The 21,726-nt window shown below is 38.6% G+C and overlaps 1 protein-coding gene across 9 annotated transcripts in view; it reads right to left on the bottom strand.

The window, feature by feature from the left end:
- The window catches only part of COBLL1 (cordon-bleu WH2 repeat protein like 1), a 91,598-nt gene that overhangs the window by 12,366 nt on the left and 57,506 nt on the right, over positions 1–21,726 (bottom strand). For 5 of the 9 annotated variants that reach the window (XM_075093329.1, XM_075093328.1, XM_075093330.1 and 2 more), the window contains exons 3-9: positions 21,003–21,204; positions 19,872–20,100; positions 17,182–17,276; positions 16,811–17,050; positions 6,404–6,548; positions 5,749–5,817; positions 100–358 (exon numbers count right to left, since the gene is read on the bottom strand). In XM_075093329.1, the coding sequence (XP_074949430.1) occupies positions 100–358; positions 5,749–5,817; positions 6,404–6,548; positions 16,811–17,050; positions 17,182–17,276; positions 19,872–20,100; positions 21,003–21,204 (1,239 nt within the window). Of the gene's footprint in view, positions 1–99; positions 359–5,748; positions 5,818–6,403; positions 6,549–16,810; positions 17,051–17,181; positions 17,277–18,160; positions 18,200–19,871; positions 20,101–21,002; positions 21,205–21,726 lie in introns of all 9 variants that reach the window. The other 4 variants (XM_075093331.1, XM_075093326.1, XM_075093327.1 and 1 more) reach the window with 1 other exon arrangement.

Consider the following 21,726-nt stretch of genomic DNA (forward strand, 5'->3'; position numbering starts at 1 on the left):
TCTCTATTCTGTGCTCAACAATGAAACAGCACTCTACGTTTTATTTGCCTCCCCCATTCCCTCCCCAATGCTCCTTTCTTTGTCACAAAACGTACTTACTTGCCATCTGTGCTCGTATTTTCTTGTTTTTCTTCCTTGAAGCTTTGTGAGTTGTCTACAGAAACATTGCCAGGAACTGGGGCTGACGAAGCTGGATCATTTTTTTCAGTTTCCAGTGGTACCTCAGCAGAGCTGAAGGCTGCAGTAACCTCTCCTATCCCAGGAGAGGTATTTGTACTTTCACTGTCCTCTCTCTGTTGCACACTCATCTCCTCCCTTTCATCAATTTCTTCTAGGTTGTATTCTGAACTCCTTGCGCCTACACTCACAGAAAGGAAAAAAAACAAACAAACAAAACCCAAAACAATCCATAACTCTCAATGCAGGGTGTAGACACAAAGGCACTGGTGAAATCAGCCTAAGTAGTTTGAAGTAGGAAAACTGAGACCGTTCTTCATAATTCAGGTAAAAAAACAAAATAAAAAACCCCCACAAAACCACCACTGCCAAAACAAAACACCCCCCCGCCGAATCATTCAGAGTTTTCACTTCACATTATTTTCTAGTTCTTTCCAATTCTCTCTCTTTACACGTGAGACTATGCTCATCACCATGCTACTGTCCATCTGTTTCTGCATCTATAAACTACTGTATATTTTCCTTGTTTAACCCAAGTACTGTGTTAGAATAGATCAAAATATATTTAACAATATCGTTATCCTAAGTTTCATGGAGGCAGACAGTTACTTTTACCCAGTTTTCTTAATACTTCTGTTAGCTCTACAATGAGGTTTAAAATACACGGTTCCTTTATATCAGAGTAGTTACGTTAGAAAACTAAAGAGGAAACAAAATCTCATTTTTGCCCATGGCTTGAACAAGTTTGCTCACCACTATCAAAAATTTCCCATAATTATCTTAAGTGTATTAAAACATAGTTAGAAGTGTCTTGTGCAGTACCCTGCGTTACAGCAGAAGTGCACAAAAATAAAGTACATAGACAGTGTTAATCCATAAAAATAATTAAGTTTTCAGCTAGAGCATAGCTAAACTAAAAGGTTTAGTTACTGGATTAGGACACACATAAGTCAGTGTACCTGAAGTTAAACTAATAAATCCACCTATTCTGATTTCCAGAGGGACTAACCAGCTCTAGCTTTGCTTCCCTGCCAGGAATCTTCCTACAACAAGATGATGATTCACATTTTTCAAATACTAGTAAGTAGACCATACAACTAACCTCTTGGCTTTGCATTCTATAACACAAAGAAAATAGTAATTCCATATCTATAGTGCAGTATGGTGCCATGAAAGGCTACTGGCAACAACTGAGCCATACAATTAGTGCACTTTGCCTCACCTGACCAGGGTATTCCTGCCAGCTCTGCATGCACCAATACCTGTTAGGTACAGGCCTTGCACTTGGGCAGTTAGGTTTCAGACTTTTCTAAGCTCTATCAGTAAATTTCCAAGTATAAACCAAGGCTAATAATGAAAACAGAATACTGGCTTAAAGCAAGCAATGCTGGAAAGTAGCAGATCCCGGAGTACGAAAAATCTTAGATTGACTTTTTTTGTACAGACTGGTAACCTACACTGATTCCAGTACTTCTCTAGAAGTACTCTGTTATAGAAACAAAATAGAGGACTGTATATTTTGGAGAAAATCTCAGTACAAAACAGAAACTTTGATTTTTCCAATAGGGTCAGAGTTCAGTAATACCAAAGTTACTCAGTTACAGAACAACTACAAAAGCCAAATATTTTACTATTTAACCCTAGTTTTTTGTATTGCACTCCTGCAATAATGCTTTGTAGTTACACATAAAGCAATGTGATCAATGTGTCATAGCACTGAATGCAGAGGTGATTTAGATCCCCAGGGATAGAGGGGAAGGACTGCAAAGTGGTGCAGGTGAGCTCCCTCCATATGATTTAAGCACAGGTACATACCAATAGGCCTCACTGGTATTAAAGGCACTCCTTAAGAATTTACTACTAGTAAGGGCCTTCTCTTCCTCCTCCCCCCAGACCCTTTCATTTCCATCTAGGGAAAAGTCCTGCCAGCAGCCTAATGCTTTGGGAGATGGTTTTAGTGATTGCAGGCATAAAATCGTACTGCTAAGATAAACATATATGTCACAAGGCACAAACAAAGCATAACAGAATGTGGGCAAACATCAAACCTGCTGAGACTATTTCACAGCCCATAACCAGCTCTCAAGAATATTGTCTCCTTCACTGATGAGAACTATTATGCCATGGGCCTGAGCCATCAACAGCCACAGGAACACAGACTAAGACCTTCAGTCTAAATACTCTGTGGAAACCTGAATTATACAACAGGACTTCTGAAAAGACAAATGGAAGCATTCTGGAGTTGCTGTGGCTTCATGCCCAGCCACTGCTGTCATCCCTGTCACTTTTCCTCTGGAGAGAAGTATAACAAAGGCTGAGTTGTATCTATACTGATCGGATGGAAACTTAGCTTGGGTTGGTAGGAGACATTGCTGACATTCCTGCTACGTGAAAGTGTCCGTTGCTGTGCTAGGAACAGTTCCAAGCTTTGGAGTAGACTAACCTGACCTACAAATGTGTAATACCAAAGAAAAACAACCCCCACACTTTTTCCAAAGTGCTCTACTTCATTTGTCAGCATAATATCAGCCTTGCTTGGAGTTAATTTCAACTTGTGGTTTTTCATGTGTTGCTGGATCTCATTCCAGCTCTGGGCCACCACTGCTGCCGCAGAATAAAGTCTGAATGCATTGGAGACATAAACAACATTTAACAGCCATCCTTCACGTACATCATGCAGTTAACTCCCCAGAGGAGCAGTTCAGATTTTATGACTTGTTTCCAAACCCTCAGTTTAGAATTTTCACATGTAACATATCACTAAGTACTTACAGCAACACTAGCTAAATACTGTTGCCTTATTGCTTATACGCTCTATATGTCAGTACCTATAGAATATAAATTGCATTTTTTGTCTGTCTGTGTATAATTTCTTCTCTATGAACATTAGTCATTGAGTTTTAATTAGCCCTAAGAGAACATTGTTACAACCTACAGGATGACATGAAGACATACCTGATGAGTGACATACCAACTGCAAGTCTCCTTTTAGTCAGTAAGAACACTCTTTGCACACAGAGAATAGGCTGACACTGCTCTGTGAGCTGTTATGCTTGTAAGCACCAAAGCCGGAAAGCCTGACTACATCATACAAATCTGCCAGTGTTTTTGCTCTTGACTATAATCTTTTAAAAGGTTCTTAAGAGATACTGTAACCAGGAAGATTATATCAAGGGATTTGTTTGATGAGAAATTACTTTAAAATCTGTAATTTTTAAATCATTTTTTGAAGCACCGTTTCACTCTCTTCCCTAGGAAAAAAAAAGACTGAGCATTAATTAAACTTTGGGAAGGGGAACAAAAATCATAATTGAGAAAAAAATTGATGTTTGTAATCCCAAATTTTCAAATTAATTATTTCTAAACATTTATTCTAGTAGATGTATGCCTTCAAACTACTTTTGTCAAGGTACAGTCTGTTTTTACACCATGGGAAAACTCATTTCACAACAGAAATGTTGCCTATTCCAAATTATGTACCACAATTCCATTTGATGCACATGTGTCCATTAGCTGTGCACTAGACACCAAACAACATTTATTGAACATTTGCAGTGGTTCGTTATAGGGCAGAAGGTAACGCTGCATTTGCTAAAGCACCAGTGCATAACAGAACGCCTTTGGGAATGCCAGTCACAGCTGAACAAAAACTCACAATACTTCCAGAAGCCTGACAATGAAAGCAGTATTAATCCAAATGGAAGGGACTACTGAGTTTATGTAAAGTTAAATTATGTCCAACTTAGCAATTCAAGAGATATTGAACTATTTTATCTATGCAAAACAATACCAAAATTTGCATAATTTTCAGACCAGGAATAGGACAAGTGTACTATAATTATTTTGCTGCAGGTGAAAATTGATTCTCACAGCATGATGGGCTTTGCTAAAAGAACCCTTTATAAGCAGGCCTCAGGACAGTTTCAGAGGTGCCACCAGGGAGCAGCAGTATCCCGTGAGAAAAAAAAAACAAAACAAAACAAAAAAAGGCAATGAAGCTGTTCTGTGACTTGTCTCTACATTTAAAAAAATGCATTGCATTAACTCTTCAGCAAAGGACACTGCATGAAGACAGCAGCAGCAGAACTAGAGAAAGGAGTAAATCCTAGGGCTCAACACAGACTGTTCTAAGGATGATTACATTTTTCTATTTCTTTCCATTATAGATTAAATTATTCAATTACAAAACTCAAATGCCTCAAGCAGCGGTTCCTCAATCTATGGAAAAGCAAACAAGCCATTTCTATGAAGTTCAGGGCTGTTTATCAATGCAGCACTCAGATATTACAGTGATGGCAAATGCAGAAATTCTAGCATGGATCTACAATCTTAAAAGAAACAAACAAGAAAACAAAAAAAACTTTATTCTAAATCATAGTATGATAACTATGCTCATCATCTTAGACCCATCACATGTAGACAAACCGTTTTCAACACAGAAAAATTAAGTACTAATAAACATCAAGAGCCATTCACTTAGAAGTTTGGGCAATTTACATAAATTGCCCTAAACACAAACTAAGCCCACCTTTTCTGACTACTGGTGGTTTTGGGTTTGTTTTGTTTGTTTGTTTTGGGGTTTTTTTTCCCCCTTTGCCAGAGACCTAGGATGGCAGGTCACTTTCAACTCTTGTTGTGGTACATTTGTGCTCTACCACGCCAACCAATTTGATTGGCATCCCAAATAAAATAGCTGGAAAATTACTTAAGGGTTTCTGTCAACTAGCACAGAAACTTGAGCATTTAAGCCTCATATAATGCCAGTGGCACTCCACATGCTTAGTGTTTATATATTTCATTCTTAGTGAAATGCAAGGAAGTGTTATTTTACCAGACTGCACTGGCACTGATTATTCTAAAAACTTTTAAAATTTTAGAAGACTCCTAGATGCCATGTCTTGTATCTGAACCCTACAGTCTGACGCTTACAAACAACAGTACTTAACAGTGCAAACTGCATAAATTAAAGAAGTATTACGTTCAGCTGCTGAAGAATTGTATTTTAAACAGCTATACTTTTATATATCACATCTTTTCCACAGCACCCATAAATGATTTAATGTATAAAGAACTATTTATGCATGCAGTTTATATTTACATCTTATGTTTTCAAAGGCTGTTCAGATGCAAACCAAAAGGCAGGCATAGATTTGCTCCTACCCCTAGGTTATGCAGGTCAAGGGCAGCACAAGGAGGGGTTCTGAAAACAAGACTAGGCTTTAGCTTTTGAAAGGCTTGTTATGAGGTATAAAAAAACCCACAGAAGTTCTGGCTTGTTCTTGTCTACAACTTCTTGGGAAGGAGGGAAAAAAGGGTGAATGCTTAGTTTATTAAATGTAAAGCACAGAGACCAATACAAAACGTATTGTATGTGTTTCTGTAGACAATAAAGGTAATACATCTTTAGTTTAGGAAGCCATATTTGTACTTCAAAGGAAAAGTTAATTGATCTGAAGCGTTAAAATTAGCTCTATGCTCAGGACACGTTTATAGTACAGTAATTTATTGCTATGAATTATCATAGCTTGCTATGAAGTAGATTTTATCAATGCATTTGGAAAAAGAACCAACCTGTTTCAGACTGCATTTCAGTGGCTCCTTCTTCCACCTTAGTAGGGGCTGATTCTGTTGACTCTGTTACTGCAAGAAGTCAAGTAACAAGCTTTTTTATTGCCTCCCAATTTCTGCACCCACAAAAGTTCTAGATAAAATGTTAAATTGTGAATTCTTCCAAGAAATGCACCTTCTTTTAAGCAACCAGTACTTTTCATATTCCCCTGATATTTTAATCTCACCTCTGAGGTATTGTTGAACCAAAGAGAACTGAATTTTTGTTCAAACACAATTACAAAAGAACAATACAAAACTTTCTCTAAAATTCTTCTTCTCAGCCCATTTCCTATTAAGCCTCCTCTGAGCTAGAGAAGCTAATCTTTTTCTCCCCACCCCAAGCTGTCCATCTGGTTAACTCAAACACAATTGCTGTAAGTTAACCTAACTATAATGAATTTGTTTTTTCTGCCTTTTTTTCTGATCTGCATGCCCTAAAAACTGCCTACTTTCTCACACTACATGAGCCAATCTCATAAAGTATTATTACTACTCCATACAATCTGAAGATGTTTGGCACTTGAGGTTCTTATCTCATAAATTGGTATTTCTTTAATGTTTAGCCAAATTGCCATAATTTCTGTTGCCTCCCAATTAAACAGCATAAAAAGATTACCAGTCTCATTACTGCTTTCACTTTGATCTTCTGGTGCTTTAGAGGGTGGTGAGGGTGCTTTGCGCTTCATCCTCCGTAGAGAGGAGTTCACAGAAGCGGTGTCACTGAGCGGCAGAGAGCCTTTCCGTACTAATCCTGGAGGGGCCTAAAAAAGGAGACAGGGGAGCAAGAAGATTATTAACAAATCAAAGAAAAACAGCAAAATAGCTCTAGTAATTGTTCTCTAAATGTGTTTATAATATACATTAGGGAAAGAGAGACTATATACCTGTTACCAAACGTATTATGTTTCTCATCTTAACTCTTTCAAGTAGTTTTCAAAAGAAAAAAAAAAATTTTCTAAAGAATATATTCACAGAGGTACAAGATACAGCAGTAAAAAATTCAAAAAAATCAGTTGTCACATATAGCATAAAAGAGAATTTACATTCTTTTATGCCTGAAGGCTATTCTACAAGCCCCAAATAATTCTGTTCTAAAAGTAGCTAAAAATCATTGTGGAAAGAAGCTTCAACTACACCCCACTGCAATGACATGACACAACTTCTCCTTCCCCATTCCTTCACCAGCAGTCCTAACTGGGCTGAACAGATAATTTTAAATATGTAAATAAATACATAGGATTTTGTTTCTCTACTTGAAACGCTTGAATTTTATTGAAATTTTTTGAATGCCAGCTTTCAAAACATCTTGGAAAATACAGCTCTCAAAATCATAATACTTACTGAAGTTAAATTGTAGTAAGTTGTAATAGCAATAATTATAATACCTGCTGATGTTAAATTGTAATAATGTTCTCATCATTGTAGCAAAAGACAAAACTTTTTTTTTTACTTCACAGATAATCAAAACCATTAAAAAATGGACAAAGGTTACCTACTGAACACTTTATAGTTTATGACATAGCAGTTCAATTGCATTTTAAATTGTTTTGAAAATACATTCTGTGTCTCAAAAAGACAGTGGCTGTAAATTTGCCTGCCACTCTTAACGGCAGTTTGCCATATGCTAAAGAAGCCTTGTATTTCCACATCTATTAGAATGATAACGTTCAGGACCCCAGCAATAAAGGTGTGTAGTTTGGCATTAGACACAGCTGCCTATTTGTGTAGTAACTCTGATCCCTATCACTTGTCTGCTTGACAATATAATAAAATCCAGCAGTGATGTCCATTTCTTGCTAGAAGGATCCACACAGCAACTGGATGTGGGGTCTTCTTCAGAGAACTTCTCTGTTCTTCAATTAACCAGCCCACTTCACAAAGCAGAGTATCAAGAAACAGAGATGGCATAAATACACCTACAAATTTTTGTTTCATTGATGATCCTTTCAAAAACCATCACTGACAACAGAATTGTTGACCCTGTCAATATACATGGAGTAAGATGCTTATCATTTAGAAAGCTACCAACAAGCAAATACACATCCTACAGTAAGGGGGATATTAAAGACCAAAAGCTAGAGTATTTGATTGTACACAATCAAAATTATAAAGAAAATTACTCACAAGAGGAAAGATACTGGCACAAGATGTCTGTGAAGCAGTGTTTGGCAGCTCTTGTTAGATCTCAGTAGAATACCTGAAGGAATGAACTGAGATGGCAAAAACCATCCTCTGAGCTACCCTGGCATACTCAGTCATCTGTTTTGACCCACCTCGATGTCAGGTATGACAGATCCCTTAGATACTTTACTCCACTGTCAGGAGGGACACTCTTCAAAATATTCACACAATTCTTCTACCTACCACTTTAATGCTGAAGCAAGCAACTCAAGCCTTTTACAGCAAAGCAGGAGTCTGGGTTTTAAGGAGAAAAAACAAAGCACGAGGTGTTCTTTTAAGAACAGCAGAAGATATGGACATAGCATTCCACTCCCAATTAAAAATACTTGCATGCTTGAATAGTTTTTAAGCAAGTCAGTTTCTAGATTAAAATGGCACACAAAAATCATTTTACACTTTTATAGTTTCTTATCCACAGTTCCCAAATAGTCGTGCAACAAAATAATCAATAGTATTCAGCCTCTGAATTTATGCAGGGGGGATGTCAAATATTGTATTATTTCCCCAGATGAGGCTTTTTAAATTGTTGTATCATTTTCCTCCTTGCTGTTGGGCAGTTCTGTTCTTCTCTTTGGTAGCTGCAGCGCCTCTGTTCTGCACAAAGACACTGTTTCTCTGTTCAAAGGTCTGCACCCTCATCCGCTTCACACAGGCTCCCTCAGCTGACTTGGCTGGCACCAAGTTCTGCGCATACTCACTCAGCTAAACAGATGCCACCAGAGTTCCCTCCTGCACAGAAAGAGTATGTGTGTAGGGGGAAATAATGTTCTCAGCATAAGAGCACAAATGCTACTAGAAGATTTTTATAAGCCTTTCTACTGCCCTTTGCATCCAAAGAAACAAATGATTTGCAAAGAGAGATTTTGAGAAAGTACTAAATGTTCCAGTTAAGGTTCAAGTGTTGAACAGATTTTCTCAGGAATTATCAACATATGAATATTAAGAGATTTCAAATCCTAACGAAGGCTGTAATATGAAAACAGTACTTTAAACAGATGGAAAAAATAAAATAACGTTATTAAGACGTATCTGACAAAGTTTTGGAATGTACATCTGGGTATTCATGTGTCATACCAACTGCCAATGATAACCAGTGCTTTATCAGTTACACTTAAAAATCATGTTAGAATCACTAAAGTAATTAACCATGCTTGCGCAGAAACACCAGTAAACTGTCATATCTTGGACGACATATGCAGGAGTTCCAGTTTTAACACTACACACCCCTCATCCTGGAACAAGCAAGGGGGGATATGAAGCCTCAAATGTGCACAGACAAATTTGGCACCAAATCCCACACCACCCCAAGCAAACCCTCGCAGAGGCCAGTGCTTCCCAGGTTCCCGCCTCTGTAAGTAGTGACAGACATGGTGCCTGGCCCTTCTTATCATTTCAAAAAGCAAAGGAAAGGTAATTAAGCCACAGTAATTTTTGCAGCTGGAATGGAAGGCAAAAAAGGAGTACTTGGGAAAGGACGTGGTGGTAGTGGAGCACTTCAGTGTGCAGGAAAGCATACCTCACACCAAGGGGCACTAAATACACACTTTCATACCACCAGTACCCACCTCTCTTGCTCCACAGGTAACTAGGTTTAACAAAAGATATATAGGCGTCTGGGATATCAAAGCACATTGCTAGTCATATTGCTAGTATCTCTTTCCTCCCTTTGTACAAGGATGCAGCAAATATATGACCAAGGAATAACAGGAAAAAAAATTGTATTTGCTCTTACAATGAATAATGCGCTCAATTTCCCTTACATGACTTAAGCTTCCCAAAATACTTAAACTTAGCCAAAGTGCTACTGAGGAAGTAATATACCTCTGACCTACGAGAAAGAAAGGACATACAGGATATATTTGGAGAAACTCAGCTGGTGTTGTTCTGTCCAAACACCCGATATGATTATTCTCTCTTATGATTTATCTATGTACTGGCCAGTACATAAGTAAATACAATAAGGAGACATGGTTATTAATTTGCTATGCTAAAAAATAGATGCATGCAACGTTCACCACCAATTGTGAATATCAAAATCATATCAAATGATCTATGACAAGGTTACCCACCTAGTTAGCCAAGGGAAGCCAGTCGATGTGATCTTTTTGGATTTCAGTAAATCTTTCGATACTGTCTCTCACAGTACCCTCCTGGACAAGATGTCCAGCGTACAGCTGGATAAACACGTAATGCAGCGGGTGAGCAACTGGCTGATGGGTCGGGTCAGAGGGTCATAGTAAATAGGGTTACATTGGGCTGGTGGCCAGTTACTAGTGGGGTTCCGCAGGGGTCCATCTTGGGGCCAGTACTCTTTAACCTCCTTGGAAATGACTTGGATGCAGGACTTGAAGGAATACTAATTAAGTTTGCTGACAACACAGAACTGGGAGGAGCTGTTGACACTCTCGAGGGCAGAGAGGCCCGGCAGAGGGATCTGGACAGACTGGAGAGCTGGGCAATCACCAACCATATGAAGCTGAACATGAGCAAGTGCCAGATTTTGCACCTGGGGCACAGCAACCCTGGATGTACACACAGACTGGGGAACAAGAGGCTGGAGAGCAGCTCTGCAGACAGGGACCTGGGGCTTCTGGTCAATGGCAAGTTGAACATGAGCCAACAGCATGCCCTGGCAGCCAAGAGGGCCCACCGTGTCCTGGGGTGCATCAAGCACTGCATTGCAGCCAGTCGAGGGAGGGGATTGTCCCACCCTACTCTGCGCTGGTGCAGCCTCACCTTGAGTACTGTGTGCAGTTTTGGGCACCAAAGTACATTAAGGATATAAAGCTACTGGAGCGTGTCCAGAGAAGGGCCACAAAGTTGGCGAAGCACTTAGAGGAGAAACCGTATGAGGAGCAGCTAAAAGTCACTTGGTTTGTTCACCCCAGAGAAGAGGAGACTGAGGGGAGACCTCATTGTGGTCAGCAGCTTCTTCACATGGGGAGGAGGAGGGGCAGGCGCTGATCTCTTCTCTCTGGTGACCAATGTTGGGATCCAAGGGAATGGCAGGAAGATGTGCCAGGGGAGGTTTAGCTTGGATATTAGGAAAAGGTTCTTCACCCAGAGGGCGGTGGAGCACTGGGACAGGCTCCCCACAGAGGCAGTCATGGCACCAAGCCTGACGATATTCAAGAAGCACTTGGACAACGCCCTCAGAGACGTGGTGTGAATTTGGGGTTGATCGGTGCAGGGACAGGAGTTGGACTTGATGATCCATGTGGTCCCTTCCAGCCCAGGACATTCTGTGGTTCTATGATCTTCATGCAAACTTCAGCAAGAGCAAACAGGTAGGCCTGAGCATTATCTTCTCCCAGGTAACACTAGCTCTATTCAAGACCTCCCCGGTGTTCATAGTGCTCACTGCATCACTGCCCAACTTTTCCTTTAAAGGGCTGACCATCAAGTTTCACACAACTGAGCCTCTGGTATAACTTCCTAAGTGTGGAACTCATCCCTACCAGAGATCTTAATAAAGCTGTTCCATGACAGTTGCTAATATACCTTTTCAGAAAAAACTGATGGTTTAGTTGCTTCCCACCCTTCTCCCATTCTCCCATCTTCTCCTTCCCTTTCTTTTCTAAGGGGTAGACTGGAGATTTCCATTTCTTTAATACTTAGGGTTGTGTAAATAAAAGCAAGCTATACTTCTACAGTTGAGAAGTCCTACTCATCATTTAAAACTGTCTTGTGACTAAAAATCTCTGCTTATTATTCCTACGCAAACACACAGTTCATGTATGCTCCTTTACAATAAATGAAAACAGCGTATAAAATGAATTCATGGATAAAATTAAGATATCACAGTCTAGTTTTCACAAATATAGCATTAGGAAGAAAATCAGCAGTGGCATTTTGGACATAATCAAATGCTTTTCTTTTAAAAGAAATTGTCTTTTAAAGAAGTGAAAACTGTGAAGATACACATACTGCATTATAAAACAGCACTTCGCAAAAACCCTTGAGAGTCCTCTCAACTTGCAAGTGTATTTGAACTTGCTGGTTCTAAACATACTTCTGGCAAGAGCCATCTTGCCCAAAATTAGAACTGACAAATAAGTGAGGGATTTCAATACTAGAGACTAACTTGCTAATTTCCAGTCTGATTTAACAGAAATTTGCTGGACAAACATTAACTATTTAAGCTTACTAGTCATCTTCCAAGTCCCATATAGAATGAGCAAATCACGCTACGTAATAACTTGTAAAAGCTACACTTACATCCATTGTACTAATTTCTCCCCTAAAAATAGGAAGGTGTAATTCTATAATCACTCTGAAATTGAGGCAGAAAAAATTCCAGCCCTCATACCAGAACATAACTGCTCATACAAAGAAAAAGCAATTTCTTTTTCAAGGGCAAATAAGTGGAGAAACTGTAGGAGGTAAACATTAAAAGCCTTTTTCATACTGTGAGAAATTGGACTACAATACACTGTGAATCTGAAGAAAGACAACAGTGAGAACACTATTCCCTTAAAGTTGGCTCGTTTCACTGCTGTCTGATGTTACTACTTTGGCATGTTTCTATCAAAACCAGGCAAACAGTTTATCCAGGCAAAACCGACATTTCACTTTGTCTTCCTTGTGGATGTTACAAAAGAGATTTGTCCATAATATGGCACATGCAGGTGGTCATCCTGGTACATAAAAGATAGAAAGCATGTATCCAGTCTGCCATATCCAGTTTGCCTGCCATATGAGGATAGGCTGAGAGAACTGGGTTTGTTCAGCCTTGAGAAAAGGAGGCTCAGAGGGGATCTCATCACCATGCACCAGTACTTAAAGGGTAGCTACAAAGAAGATGGAGACTCCCTTTTTACACGGAGTCACATGGAGAGGTCAAGGGGGAAGGGACACAAATTGCTCTTGGGGAGATTCCGACTGGACACCAGAGGGAAATTTTTCACAGTGAGGACAGTCAACTATTGGAATAATCTCCCCAGGGAAGGGGCTGACTCGGCCATGTTGGACACCTTCAAGAGTCATCTGGACAGGGTGCTGGGCCATCTTGTTTAGACTCTGCTCTTCCTAGAAAGGTTGGACTAGATGATCCCTGAGGTCCCTTCCAACCTGAGATTCTGTGAAATAAACTGAAGGGCAGGCTTCAGAACTTAGGCATTCTTAGAAACAATATGATTTGCAAGGAAATGATTCCTTAAGGCAAAAGCAACCCTTCAGAAAAAAAAAAAAGTATATGCTAAGTTTTGTACATTAACTTAATGGAACACTGCAATAACAGTGAAACTCCCAGACATACTAAATAGCTCAGCAAACACACCAATCAGCCTGGTGAGCAACCTGAAAAAGACTTTAAACCCTACCAGCAGGGAACACATTTTCAACAGTGGAGAATAGGAGAGACCAAACTCTTACATTGTTTACAATGAAATAATTGTCATCTGGTGTGACCATTGTACTTGCTGCACTATTGAGAACTGACTTGGATTAAAAGAGTATGAATTGGTCACTTTGGGTTGAGAAAACATTAATGCACATGATGCAGACAATGAAATGCTGTGCAACCATCAAAACTGACTTTATTCTACAATGCTTATACGTTTCATTTCAAATTCTGTATTCAGGATGTCAGTTCTTCAAATAAAGACTGATTCTTACTATGTATTTAAATAGTGCCCAATTTAATTTCTGAAGTTGCAAATCCTGTAAATGACATTTTTATTAATTAAAATTAGTTTACATTGTCCTTCACCTAACACTATGTTTTTAAGGGAACTGTCTCAATAGCTGGAGATACCTTTTGTTTATTTTAGAGACTTCAGTAGGAGCTCTGAGAAACAAGCTTCCAAATCTTCCCCTTGCCAGCATAACTGAAGCAGTGCTCAGCAAAAACAGCAAAAACAAGTATTTGTTGGTTTCTGTTAGCAGTGGAGCCCTATTGCATTTTTTCTGTTCTCCTAGTATGTGCATACAGTTTTGAAAGTCAGGAGTCTGATTCACCCATGTGAAACAGAAACATCTAAGTCGGAAGGGGCCTTTGGAGATCATTTGGTCCAACCTTGTGTTGAACACAAGGTCTTAGATTAGGTTATTGCAGGAGCCTGTCAAGACAGAGCTGAATATTTCTGGTGAGGGAGCTTCTACCACTTCTCTTGATCGACCTACTGCAATGTTCAATTGTTCTCAGAGTGATTAGTTTTCTTCTTTTATCTGAATGGAATTTCTTCTGAAGCAACCAGGGCCCATGGGCCCTCACCCTGTAACTATACATCCTTGTGAGGGGTATACGACTACTTTCCCTGCAATACCTTCTAGATATCAGAAGAATTTGATTAGAATCCATCTGAGCCTTCTTTCTGCTAGAACATTTACATTCTCCAATCTTTAAACATCACAGTAGCCCTCCACTGGACTCTTGCCTGGTTTTGATCTCTATCTTGAACTGAAGGAATCAAATCTGGACAAAGTAGTAAAGGTGTGGCCTAAAAAGTATTGAGTAAACTGGATTCAAGGTGGATCACATAGCCAGACCCTAGCCTGTACTGGTGGCTTGGGATTATTCCATTCTGGACAGAGAATTTCACATGCTTCTTTTTTAAACCTCGTGTAGTTCCAGCCTGTCACTGTATCCCTGAATGGTGGCTCTTCTGGTGACCTACCTCTCCACCCAGTTTGGTGTCAACTTCAAGTTTGTTGAGGGTGCATTCAATTCCATCATCTAGGTTGTTTATGAAAGATACTTAACAGTATTGGCCATACTACTAACTCCTCAGGAGCTCCGCCTGACAACCTGTCTGTCTTTGAGCCATTAACCACCACCATTTGAGCTATTTAGCCAGTTTTTGTCCCACCTTGTGGTTCATCTGTCTAGTCCACAACTTACTAGCTTTTCAACAAAAAATGTTGTGGTAAACTGCGACAAGCACCTTGCTAAAATAATCCTTCATCCTTGGACTTCTGCTTGCCGCTAACTTACAAAAGCCTTTCTTGTTACTCTGCACATCTCCTGCCACTTCAAGCTCCAGGCTTGCCTTTACATTCCTAACTGCATCTCTGCATGTTTCAGAAGTATCTGTGTCTTTCTTTTCGGGAATTGCTCTGTCCCCTTTCCATCCCTCACATGCTTATTTTTGCACTTGAGCTCTCTCAGTAGTACAGTTAAATGGGACTGTTTATTTTTATGCCTACTCCTTTTCCTACTTCAGGGAATGGACCACTCTTGTGCTGCAGGAAGGCTATCTCTGAAAGTATCTCAGCATTCTTCCAAGGAGCAGCTTTATCTTCCAGAAGTCTCTCATAGGATCCCTCCTAAGAGTTCCCTGATCAAGTTGAGCAGTAAGTACAGTGCAGTCCAGTTCATCCATTAGATGATATTTATCAGAAAGCAGATATTAAAGACAAAATATTTTACATGAATTAATAAAATTCAAAGCACAGAGCAAATATTTCCCCACATTTAAGTCCCAAGCTCTGTGTTATCTGATAAATCACTGTGCAATCAAATCAGAATGAAACAGACGTCATCTTAAAGAACACATGCCAAAGGTTTCTAAGGGAGCTGCACAAAGTAGTACAAAATCGAAAATACACACAAAAATATAACTTATTCTGGACTTCTGCCCTTTCTTCATGAGCTATTAGACTTCAGTCAAATCACTTTAGATGAATAAGAAATGTCAGTACAAAATAATAAATCTAAGCAATTTTGTTGAGTGACAGTTCCTAGCCTAGCAGTCACACATTACTGTTAGACATAGTAGGATATTAATAATTTAAAGCATGTCGACATTAATAAATTATTCTCAAAAAATTTGAATTCAATTAAAAGACAAACATGATGAGGTAAAAAAGATCATGACTTCCACCCCCCACCCCCCCAGTTCTTTATGGTAGAATACAGAAAGAAACCTTTGTCTTCTTCAAATGATAAAGCTTTTCAGCAGGACACAATACACAAATTCAGAACTTCTGTTAAACAGTGCTCTCTTGTGGTTCTGTGCATCAATGAAAGAGTAAATCATTGTATAAAGGAAGTCACAGTTTGAAATTTCTTGTCTCCGAGTTTAACACAAAATTAATCCCTCAGACTTGTATATCATTTAGTTCTGAATTTGATTTTTCTAGCATGCCAATAACCTCATTTATTAAAGACTACCTTTAGATACTGCATTCAAAGCAAAGTATGAAATTAAAAAAAAAAAAAAACAAGACAATTTTAGCCTTGATCTCTAATTGGAATTCACAACTGACAATATGTGCAATGCCAAGATAATACTTAATGCATCAATATTCCCAAATTCTGTTGGCAAACTTGCTGTATTGCATGGGATGTATAGGTTACTTAAATATGTAGCCCACATCTCACAGCTTCAAATTAAATACAGCCCTCTTTAAAATAAAACCTTACCTTAACTTGCTGGGAGCACAAGAATGTTAAGACTACTTCCCAAGATTTCCAACTTTTTCTAGTAATATAAAGTAAAGAACTAACCACTCTTCATCACATATAACTAAAACATTTAAAATGACTGGAAATATCAAAACATCAATTACTAGATATGATGAAGTTAAACAATGTTCTTACATTTAAATATATAAAATATTCATTGAAAAAGAACAAAAAGGTGTTCACAATACCAACTTAAGAAGTTGGTTTTGCCTTTTCAGGATACAGCAGCTACTTTGGATACAGGATATAATGTTTAAAACATCTGTTTTAATGCACCTTTCAATTTCTGTAGTTATTTTCGAACTAAAATTTTTAACAGCAAGTCCTACATTTTTGTTTCCCATTTATTTCAAGCCTCGGCAGATATTAACAGGGTTATCAGTATATTATGTCTAAACTTCTTGATTTAAGAGAAATGAAGCAAATGTAACTAACCTGTTCATTCCTATCAAGGCTGTTAGATTTCACAATGTCAGATGCTGGTCTGACTTGGGCTTGTCCAAGTTCCTGGGGAGCACTCCGAGAATTTGGCATAGGCGGTAAGGGAGCTCTCCGTTTCTTCGGCATTTCAGATGGCAGAGTGTTTGAATCATACTGCTTGCTAACAGTGTTAGATCTCGTGATAAATGTTGGCCTTGGCTTGCTCATCAATGGAGTTGCTGGGGCACTGGCAGCCTTGGGGGGTGGGGAACAACAACAACAAAAAAATCCAAGTTACTTATACTGTCTGGAAAACAACCAACAGTACTGATTGCTCAACGTGAATATGCTTCTAGAAGTTTTGCTTATACAAAGTCACATCTTACTTGTTCTCTTTTCTTCTTGCTTCGTTGAAAAAAGCTGAAAAATCCTTTGTTTTCTTTCTCCTTCAGAACATCTAAGTTTTCAGATTGGTAGGAGTCTAAAATAGAAAACAACAGTTTTAAGATGTTATTTATTGCACAGATTATTTCTCCTGCATTCTTACTATTTCACTGTCTGTCATAATCCTCCTGGAAGGATATACAAAACACATCATAAATCACCTCTATTAATAGTTTTTCGAAGTGCTGCAAAATGAACAGGTTTCCTACCATCAATGTTCTTCCTGTCTTTCTCAGAACTCTGAATAGATTAGTTTCAGCTGCTATTAATACCCCCAGCACTTAATCCAGCCCATCCCACTTGTCATATGTTATGGTTCATATCACAAAGCCTGTAAAAAGGAAAAAGAGGATCAGCCTCTCAATTCCTAACAGCTTACATTCGTGGCAAAGTGTGAGGTGGGACAAGTCAGGTGCAAGCCTGCACATGGTATGACTATGGAGAAAGATCACCGAAAGACCCGATAGGTGCTGCACACGTAACTGCATGGCAGTCATAGCAGAGAGAGTCAAGTCCATTCTGGTGTCTTGCAGGATTTATCCTCCTCATGCGGACTCATGCCGATGAACTGTAAATCTAAAGATTGTCTCCTTTTAATTTTTACCAGATTTGACTTTCTTAAAGAAAACCCACTGAATGCAAATGAATTAAGCAACAGAAATCAGTATGGCCACTATGGGGTCTTTGTACAAGTACCAATATAAACATGACTCTAAATTTAACCAATCGATCTGGAGTAAAACTATACAGAAATACTTTTTATATAGCTGGGTATATCCACTCCTGTATTATCATTTTAAATATGCATTTGATAGGACAGAGATAATTACTCATGTCACAGTTAAGCAGATGTTCTAATAGGAGCGGATGGTAATGTCACTTAAGTGCTACAGTTTCACTGCCTAGTTCAGTAAATCGTACCTTGCAAAGACGGTAAATTTAAATCAACGGGTGATGTGGCTACAGGAAGAGAAAAAGAAAGACAGAAAATATGAATCTGACTCAAGGATGCAGTTATAAGTTACAAACACAGAAAGCCAAGCGGAATCTTCAACGTTAAGAAAAAGTAACTGGGTACTTTCTTGAAGTAAAAGGATGGGTATCTTTACTACCTAATGCTATAAGCCATTTAAGAACTTGAGCCTGAAGACATGCAACACAGACTGGAATCTTGTGAATAAGAAGCAAAGAGGAAACCTAGTATATAGAATAGTTTGCTTTGTAAGTTTTGGATTGTCATGTAGTCCAAACTTGGAAAACAAAGACGAAAGTATAACTAAAATATAATCTGAATAAAATAAGATTTGAATTTAAATTCTATTAAGCAAAGGTATACCTCACTATTTACTCCCATAAAGAAAGCCAAAAGTTCAGAGCTTTGAAGTTGTCTGCAAAATTGAAATGCTGAACTACTTTGTGTGAAGAAAACTGAAATATATCTAAATTTCCTAGCAGGGCACTGCCTTGTAGAAAGCATATATGCCCCTGTAGTCTCTCCTAAGGATTTTTGGCTGTTGATTCAAATGAAGCACACGTCATACTGTGCAAGCTCTGCCAGTCTGTAGATGAAAGCAGTAGCCAGACAACAAACAAGACAATGCACTGTGGGCACATGCTGTCCAAGTAACATGTTCAGGCAAGTAAAAATGTGTTGTTTTCCAGTGAAGAAGAGAAAGATATTTCATTTTTGTTTTCTCCACGGTAAAAGGACATATTTTCCAAATCTGTCATTCTCCTGTTCTTCAAGATAACTGGCCTTTGGAAAGTAATTGACAGAACTCTTGAAACTGTAACCACCATACAATAAGGTTACCGTATTTAGGTAAAAGGGAGGGAAAAGATACAAACAAAAAACCCAATAAAAACCTCAACATTTTAGAGCAGAAAACAAGCAAATAGAATAGTGGTCAAGAACAGGAATGAACCAATACTATCACATACTATATTGAGGTAGAATTTCCTGTGAGAAATATCTGAAACAGAACAAACCCCACTGTATAGGATTTTTAATCACAGTACAATAAACCTTTCATGAAAATGACAGGCTTACAGCTGAAGTTAAGACCAGGCGTAGGAGTGTCTGTACAAACATAAGGAAGCTAGTTCAAAGTGTCCCTGTTGGACCACGATTAAAAAGAGAATTATTATTCCTTCACAATCTATAAAATTAGCAAACAGCACTCAGAAATATACATAAACGCCACCAGAATATTCTAACACTTTTTCAATTTTGAAGAATTTTAAAACAAAACTAAATTTATCTTGTCTTTCTATTCTTTTCAGCTCATCACGATTCTATGTCTCTTCCACGAGCTTAGGGAAATACAGTGCTGTTTGGGGAAGGGGTGGGGGAGGGAAAGGAAGGGGCTGCTTTTAAGTGATGATTTGTACTTAGCCACTTTTTCTGGTACCTAACACTTTGTTAGAAAATAAAACCTTTAACAACACTTCTCAAACATAAGTACAGGTAAACTTGTCCCAGTTTCAATTTTGTGGTAGACTAATAAAATATACACTAGTTTGCTAGAAATTCATTATTTCGTAAGTAAAAAAAACCCAACAAAACATACATATTATTGAAATACTAAGTAATTATCTTTTCTATAACTGCAATTTACAAAAATTATCTTACCTCGACTGATATCCATGGCATATAATTCTCTTAGTCCAAGGTCATTAAGAGATTTTGTCACATCAAGGGGTTCTTGAGACTGGTAGTTCTTAAACAGCATAGTGTGCGAAGGATCGAACTCACATTTACTGCTGATAATTGGTATGAGTTCTTGAAGGGGTGAGTGTGGACTAACTCTTACTACTGTCTTCTGTGTCTTCTTGTAGTTTATCACTACCCTTACTGTTTGCTAAAGAGAATAAAGTTCCAATAAATACCAGCACAAGTTCTGAAACAGCTAACATTTTTATAACAGCCTTATAGTAATCACAGGAATTCCCCTTACAGATTCAGTAACATTACAAGAGAAACTAAGAACTCTCTTGCAATTCCCTTCCATACTCAAGAAAAGAACACACGAAACAGTCTGCTCCTCCTTGAGCATCTGTCATTTGCCTGTCCAGCACGGTACACGCCTGGAGCAAGAGGCCCTACTAGCTTACATTAGGTAGCTGTAGAAGTCAGCCAACAAGCCACAAGTGCATGTGTGCACGCATGCAGGATGAAGGTAAAAGGGCAGCAGAAGAGCTCCCCTGGTGCTCTGTAAGTGCTTTGGATAAATTAACAAATGGTATTTTTCTATAGAGCAGACAAAGTGGGAGGGAAAGGTTTAGGAAACACCCAGAAGTTGCTTTAGTACTTCTGAAAGCTCCTGCCTTCTTAAGAGTATATAAAAAATTTCAAGTAACAACAAAAAAGTACAGTATATATTAAAGGAAAATGACCATACAATCGGACATAAATAATCACAGCATAACAGATGGTACAAGTTGATGATTTTCAGTTTGTGGAAGGCTGTATTCAGCCACGCTTCATCTGCAGAATCCATCAAAAGAACAGTAAGGCACAGGATTTTAAATAATATTGTAATGTTTCCTTCTTTCAGCAGCAAAGATGTTTGTTGCAACAAATTGTGATATATTTTACCTAAGAGGATGTTGTCAAGAATGTGGAGCAAGCATTTCACGGGGTGCATGGTGAGAGGATGAGAGGCAACAGGAAAAGCTGAAACAAGAGGCCGAGCTACCAGCTCAGCTTGTTGAATACAACAGTGATTCTAACTTCTTAATACACTTTAATTTTATTTCTCACCTCTGGTATAACTGGAGCAGGTTTCTTCTTATCCATTTGTTTTGGCTTTACAATCACCTTTTCCACTTCAAGCATTCCTACTGGTGTGTTGGGTTTGAATTTAATCTGGCTATTTTCTGCTGATACCAACTCTATCGTATAACTTGATGGATTTAAATGATACTGTGCACAGAGAAAGATCAGCAAGTCCATCATGGGCTTCCTGTAAAAGACAAATGGCATTGTCACAACAGATGACAATTAATCAGGCTATAACAAAACATGCTGCTAAACTTTGAAGCCAAGTCATCCTTTCCCTTCCATAACTAATTACTGCCAGGCAGCAACTTTAAATATCTTCAACATAAAAAAAAAAGGGGGGTGGGGGGGAGACACGACACAAAAAAAACCCACCACTAAAGAAAATGAAACTAGCTTGTACAAAAGTATGTCAGATGCTTGAACAAAGGGGGAAATTTTTGCTTGTGTGAAGTGATGCTTTTCTTGAGGTCAGCAGGGAGTTGTGGATTAGCCACCTCATTTGACATTTAATGGGAACTGTAGCAGTGGTGATAAATGCCCTGCTATTCATTAGGAACAGTCTCCTTCCAAAGCCTGAAATTTTTATATCCATTCTGAGGTTACAAGGGAGTTTATTTTCAGAAATTCTGAGCGTGAGCCATTTGGAGGAAGCAGGAGACATGAAGTCTGAGGAAATCACCTTTCAAGGAGGTCTTGCATTAGG

This window comes from Phalacrocorax aristotelis, chromosome 5, assembly GCF_949628215.1.
Source record: "Phalacrocorax aristotelis chromosome 5, bGulAri2.1, whole genome shotgun sequence".
Taxonomy (NCBI): domain Eukaryota; kingdom Metazoa; phylum Chordata; class Aves; order Suliformes; family Phalacrocoracidae; genus Phalacrocorax; species Phalacrocorax aristotelis.